The sequence below is a fragment of the Brassica napus genome, chromosome C3, assembly GCF_020379485.1.
Source record: "Brassica napus cultivar Da-Ae chromosome C3, Da-Ae, whole genome shotgun sequence".
NCBI lineage: Eukaryota > Viridiplantae > Streptophyta > Magnoliopsida > Brassicales > Brassicaceae > Brassica > Brassica napus.
Window position 1 is genome coordinate 56,115,256 of NC_063446.1, and position 7,047 is coordinate 56,122,302.

The 7,047-nt window shown below is 36.0% G+C and overlaps 1 protein-coding gene across 1 annotated transcript; it reads right to left on the reverse strand.

The window, feature by feature from the left end:
* Positions 1-59: 59 nt before the first annotated feature.
* Positions 60-771, reverse strand: LOC111203104 (pentatricopeptide repeat-containing protein At1g77405-like). Its single transcript, XM_022696551.1, has 2 exons — positions 334-771; positions 60-215 (listed from the first exon to the last, which is right to left on the reverse strand). Exons 1-2 carry the CDS (start codon positions 769-771, stop codon positions 60-62), a joined length of 594 nt encoding a protein of 197 aa, XP_022552272.1.
* Positions 772-7,047: the final 6,276 nt, after the last annotated feature.

Below are 7,047 nucleotides of genomic sequence, written 5' to 3' on the forward strand. Positions count from 1 at the left end.
ATGTACCCATCACTCCTTCTGAGGTCAAAGCATCCAACACCAACTTATATGTATACTCTCTAGGAACCAACCCGGCCTCCACCATCTCCACGAGCCTCTGCCACTCTCCTTGTCTCAAGAAGAGCGTGAATCAGCGGCGTGTTCGTGCTTGAAACAGGTACACCGTGACCCATCATCTCAACCCCACGTTCTATCTCATTGGTCACACTGTAATACTTTAGGAAAGAATTATACGTCACCTGGTTTGGGACACACTCTCTCTTCTTCATATCTTCAAACAGCTCCAATCCTGTTAGTTTTACAGCATCCATCGATCAAGCAATTGTAAGTAACCACATCAGGTGCAAACACTCTGAACAGCATTTCCCTAAACATTCTATTAGCTTCCCACATCCTCCTCCTTATGCGTCCCATATCTACAGTTATCGGTAACTGCAACAGGAATCTAGCCTTTTTGAAGTTCCCTACTCTGCAAAGAGCGTTGATGATTGTATTGTAAGCGTAAACATCATCGGGTTTGCAGTGATACTCTTTCATCCTAGCTAACGCCTCTTTCACAAAACCTTCTTCTCCTAGACATTTCATCAAACAGGTTATAGACGCCATGGTGACAACACTTCTTCCTCCGTCGAGAGACTCGCCGGAGAAACTCCCAGAGACCTTTAAAGTCGTTTGGTGAACAAACACGCCATGTCTCTGCAAGTGCGCCTCGATCCAGAAGAAGAACTCCGTTGCTTTCTGCAAACCGAGAGACGCTTTCTTAGGATCCATATACCCCCCCGGGACCTAGGACTAGGACTTCGAGACGGCGTCGTACTGATTGTTCACGGAGGTTTCTCTGTTTTAACGGTGATCGGTGACGGAAACCGTTTTGACGACCGATGGAAGGTGGAGAGATGAAGAAGAATCTGGGGATAGAGCGGAGAATGTCGGAGACGAGATGATGAGTCCATGGATTCGCGGCTTTTGCCCTCGAATGGACGGTTTTAGATCATTGCGGCGGCGAGCTGATCAGTAGTGCGGTTGCTTAACGGTGCTCTGTCCTAACTTCGAAGCGTTTAACTCTTTTTGAATTACAATTTAGCCCTGTAAGTTTTGAATTGATAGGTTCGGCCCTTCACTTATGATCAGATTTACAGCATTCCCTTTTTGATGTAGACAACTTTTTGACACCCACATTTTTCTTTCTTTTCTTTTCAATCACAGAAATTCGAAAATTTCAGATATTAATTTATTGCTATATTGTGATCCGCCCTCTGAAACCACCAAATATTTTATATCGTAAAGTTAGTAACCAATACATCAAATATTTTGGTAGAGATATAAAAATGCTTATAAACTCGTCTCATTTAAATCCGTATCTTTTATGATCTCCCCGATTAAATTCCCAACCCATTTACACCAATTTTATTTTGGACATAATTAATAGATATGTTAACCCCTTAATTCATATAAAAATGCTATTTTTTAAAAATATTTATAGAGAGTTTATAAACCCAACTCTAATCCCTTAATACTAAACCTTAAACAATAATCACTAAAACCTAAACCTAAATGTTAGTGTATTTTTTGATTGGTGGTATTTTGGACAAGTGGTACTTAGCTTGTGGTATTTCTAAAAATCTATATTATTAAAACTAAAGTATATTTGGGAATTGTTTGGAAACATGGATATGAGTATAAAAAGGAATAATATTGTTTGGAAACATAGATAGCAGTATATTTAAAAATATACATAATAGGCTTATGTTATTAAAAAAAATTGGAAGTCTATTATACTATGAAAAACAATCTATCTCGGTCATCTTTAATATATATACGAAAAAAGGTCAATCTAATTACCTAAAAACATATTTTGTCTAAATAATCATAAAAAAAAATTTAACTTTATATACACATTTCAAATCAAAATAATAATTTAACATCAAAAATTGATTCAAAAATGTACATGTATTCAAAAATTGATTTTTACTAAAATATTTTTCAATAACCATTATAACAAAATGTTTTCAATACAAAGTTCAATTTCAAACACCAACTTAAATTATGGTTTTTATATTTTGCATTAGGTTTTAAAATATAATATATGTGGTTATTTATATGATGATACATATAAAATACTATTAATTATATGATAACTTATACGATGGTACATATAAAATATGATTAATTATATGATGACACATATCTGATATATAATAATGACTAAGGGTAGGCATTCGGGTACCCATTCAGGTTCGGTTCGAGTCTGTTTGAGTTTCGGATTTCGGAGTCAAAGATTTCAGTCCCATTCGAATATTTCTAAATTTTGGTTCGGATTTCGTTTCGAATCTTTCCGGGTTCGGTTCGGATCTTTGCAGGTTCGGTTCAGATTTGGATAACCCATTTAAATTATTTTAAAACTTTAAAAATCATTATGTACTTTAAATTTTGTAAAATCTATAAACAGAATAATATATTACATATAAATTTGAATAATATATGTCAGAATACCTAAACTTAACATATAGATTAGTTTGGTTTAAATATCTGGATATAAAATCAATTATTATTTTAAGTATTTTTGGTGTTTTGAGTATGATTTAACTATTTTAGATATTTATTTTTGACTGTTTGTATATATTTTCAAGTATTTAAACCAACTTAAGAATATCACATAGATTCTGGATGTTTTTATATACATTAAATCAAAAATAATTAATATATATATATAAGTATATAAATCTATTTCAGATACATTTGGGTATCCAAAATACTTTGGTTCAGATCGGATTCGGTTTTGATTCTCTAAATACCAAGATTTTAATTAATTCTCATATTTAGGGGGGTGTATTCAATATAACTTTTGAGGTGATTTGACTTTTAATGGAGTTTTAGATGATTTCAATAAGTTGGAGAGATTTATATGATTTTTGTTAAACCACTCTAGAATATAACCTAAAACCAACGGGATTTGGGTTTTATTTTTTTTAATTAAGAAACTCCACCCAAACACCCTAAAATCATCTCAAAACTTTAAAACTCCACAACTTAAAATATTTCAATAACAGTGGATTTTATAGTACTCTACGAAATGGTAAGTTCAATAACAATGGATTTTAAATGAATTTTTAAAATTCATGTTTAAATAACAGTGAATTTATCATTTTAATACAAATCACCTAAAACTCTCAGTTGAATACATCCCTCTTAATCAATTTCAATTTGGGTTTGGTACTACTTTTTCAGATCGGGATCGGTTCGGTTTTTCGTATTCGGATTTTTTACCCAACCCACTTAATTTGATACGAAGATGGAACTCATGTAGATTTTGGAGGTTAGTCTTCGATTGAGATTACGATATATGGTTAAGGTTCATGATTTGAGAGGAGGAAATAGATATATCTGCCTCGCCGACCAAAAAAAAAAAAACTAAATACAAAGTCGAGGGGAAGATAAATTGTCCTGGAAAAATTTAGTTAGATTTCCAAATGGGCTTAGTTAAAAAATACAAATTATAAATTTTTACTAATAAATTATTTTACTAATATGATCTATTAATATGTTTATTGAGCCTTTGTGGATTAGACAAATATATATACCAAACTGGATTTACAATAGTGAAATTATATGAAAAATAAAATAATAGCTTCACCATTATAACATATAAATATATATATGTTCCTATAAATTTTTTAAATTTATGTTCCATTTTTTTACAATTCACAAATACATTCCTATAAATAAACAACTAGAAGAATACAATAAAGGAAAACTTAAAATTACAATGCATAAACAATAAAACTATTAGGGTTAACATAGTAAATATTATATATCTATAGTATTAAAATATACTAGATTCTGACTCGTATACCCGCACATAAGTTTATTTTACGATAAAGATAATGTTTGTAAACACAACAATTTAATAGTTACATTTGTACTATTGCAGTTTATTATTGAGACCATATAATACATTAATGGATCATGTTATGCATATATTTACTGTGGGAACCGAAATTCGCACTGTCGATTTCCGTCTAATTTAGGAAACTAGGAAAATCCTAATTTCCCACAGGTCTCGGATATCTGCTAATACCACGCGCTAAGCAATCAGAACACGAGATAACAATGACAAAGTATAAAAATCGTAAAAAGAGAGCAAAGAGAAGTCTTATTCCGAGTTTGCGTATGAGCGTTTACAAAAAGGTATAAGCCTGGGCTCGAGAGCTGTCGACGAGATTCCTAGTTCTAGCAACCCTAAGACGGCTAAACCTAATTGAGCCGCAGCTCGAAATAACAAAAACGGAAAGCTGCCTAATTGCTGTAAGTGCTAAGTTTTTCTCTGAAAAAGTCCCTCCTCATGATGCTCGCCTAGGACTCCTTATATACTCGCTCCTAGGTCGGTTTACGCTTTTCCCCTTCTACTCTTAAGCCGTCATAGCATAAAAATGGAGATATTCCATTTTCCCGATCTTCGTAATTATCTTCAAAATTTCGTTTTTATCCGCGGACACTTGACATTTATCTTTCCTTGCGAACCAAGCGTAAACCGTCATGCGGCTTACGGGCTGTTGGTTAAGAAATCGTAAATAGGGTCTCGAGTCATGTCTTAGGTCCCTTTGGGTCATCTTTTGACTCGAAGCGTTTATTACGGCTTCTTTTGATAAAGAACGAACTTTCCGCGATTTTTCCCGCAAAGTTTGATCGATGACTTCGAATGGCAGAAAACATGAAATGGGTTCGCTACGGTCTTCGGGAGATAGCATCGAAGGGTAGACGAGAATGCATGGACTCGCGTCGTATCGACGTTTCGGAAGAGCTCGGTCGCTACGTAGCGACCGAGCTTGGCTCGAGCTCGTTCGCTACGTAGCGACCGGGCAGTGTGCATGTGCGGTAGTTACGTAGTGACTGAGCTTGATCTATCCTCGTTCCGACCGTCACATTCGAACCTATCCGTAGCTGGCTCAGATACGTTTCTGTTGCCTTGGGATAGCTTGTGTTTAATCCAAACGGGGTTTGAACAAGGTTTTATCTCGAGAACATATGCCGTGACATTCTTTTGACCAAGTACAATTTGTCGCGGAAAGACACTCATACTTGTATTTTGCGGAGATTTGGATGTTAACTTCGTCGTAACCGTTTTCGACCCCAACAACGGACTTTCAGACATTGATTCCGTCGTGACCGATTTTGACCCCAACATTTACTATATATGTGTTGGATGAGTTATCTAATTATAAAACTGATTAGATCTATGTATACATATCAATGTTTTGAAAACCGGACTGGATTGGCCGGTTGAACTGTGACTCACTTTTCTAATTGTTTCCAGATTGTGTTTAAAATCAGAATTGAATTAAACCGGAAAACCTGGCCAAAAGTCTATCTAACTTGCTAATACCAGTGACCCAGTTCGATATTAAAAGTCAGTTTTTTTCAAATTCAAGTTAAAAAGAAAATCAAAAAGATGTCCAAAAAATCATATTATTTTTAATATATCTAAACAAATTAGTTGTCATCATGTTTTATATTGTTGAGAAAAATATTTTATTTTCATATCTTTTTTAGATTCTAACAATTATAAAGTTCTATCAAATTTTAATAGTTATACCCACATAGTTTTAAAGCCCGGCTGGGTTGGTCCGACCATTGATCCAACTATCAGCTAAAACTTTGTGGGAACCGAAATTTGCACTGTCGATTTCCGTTTAAATAAGGAAACTAGGAAAACCCTAATTTCCCAGAGGACCCGGATATCTGCTAATTACCACACGTCAAGCAATCAGAACACGAGAATAACAACGATAAGAATAAGAAATCGAAAAAGAGAGCAAAGTAGATCTTATTCCGAATCTGCGTATGAGCGTTTACAACAAGGTATAAGCCTGGGCTCGAGAGCTGTCGGCGAGATTCCTAGTTCTAGCAACCCTAAGACGGCTAAACCTAATTGAGTCGCAGCTCGAAATAACAAAAACGGAAAATTGCCTAAATTGCTCTAAGTGCTAAGTTTGCTCTGAAAAATCCTCTGCCATGCTCCTCGCCTAGGACTCCTTATATACTAGCTCCAAGGTCGGTTTACGCTTTTACTCTTCTGCCCTTAAGCCGTCATAGCATAAAAATGGAGATATTCCATTTTTCCCGATCTTCCAATTATCTTCAAAACTTCCGTATTTATCCGCGGAAACTTGACATTTATCCTTCCTTGTGGACCAAGCGTAAACCGTGCTGCGGTTTACGAGCTTTTGGTTAAGAAATCGTAGGATGGGCCTCGAGTCGTGTTTTAGATCCCTTTGGGCCATCTTCCGACTCGACACGTTTACTACGAATTCTTTTTGATAAAGAACGAACTTTCCGCGGTCTCTAATCCGCGAAGTTTGATCGATGAATTTGAATAGCGGAAAGCATGGACTGAGCTTGCTACGGTCTTCGGGAGATAGCATTCGAAGGTTTGACGAGAATGCATGGATTGATGTCGTATCGATGTTCGGAAGGGTTCAATCGCTACACAGCGACTGACTACATAGCGACCGAGCGGGACGAGCGCTCGGTCGCTACGTAGCGACCGAGCTTTGGCTCGAGCTCGGTCGCTTCGTAGCGACAGAGCTTTGGCTTGGACTAGGTTGCTACGCAGCGACCAGACAGCGTGTATGCGTGGTAATTACGCAACGGTCGAGCTTGGTTAGTTTGGTTTGAATCTTCAAGGATATTTCTTCGTAAAAACTTCGTGTTTGGTTATATTTTACGAAAGTTACATCTTCCTTTTTACTATCTCTTTCGGAAATACGATCTCCGAGGATTTTCGGGTGGTAATTCCGTCGTAACCGTTTTTGACCCCAACAGTTAGCCCCCCAGCCCGTTAGGATCATGCATCGTAGGATCCTAGCGTGCGGTTAGGCATATTCGGCAAGTTAGGCGTGATGGATGGAATTAATATCCGAAAGTCCGAGCTTGAACAGTAAATTCTCATGCTTATAAGAAGGGAGGTAACTTGTTTCATATTTTTTTCCCTTTCTTGTCTTTCTCTAAGATCTTTCTTAAGAAAAAATTTTCTTTCTTTCTCTCCAC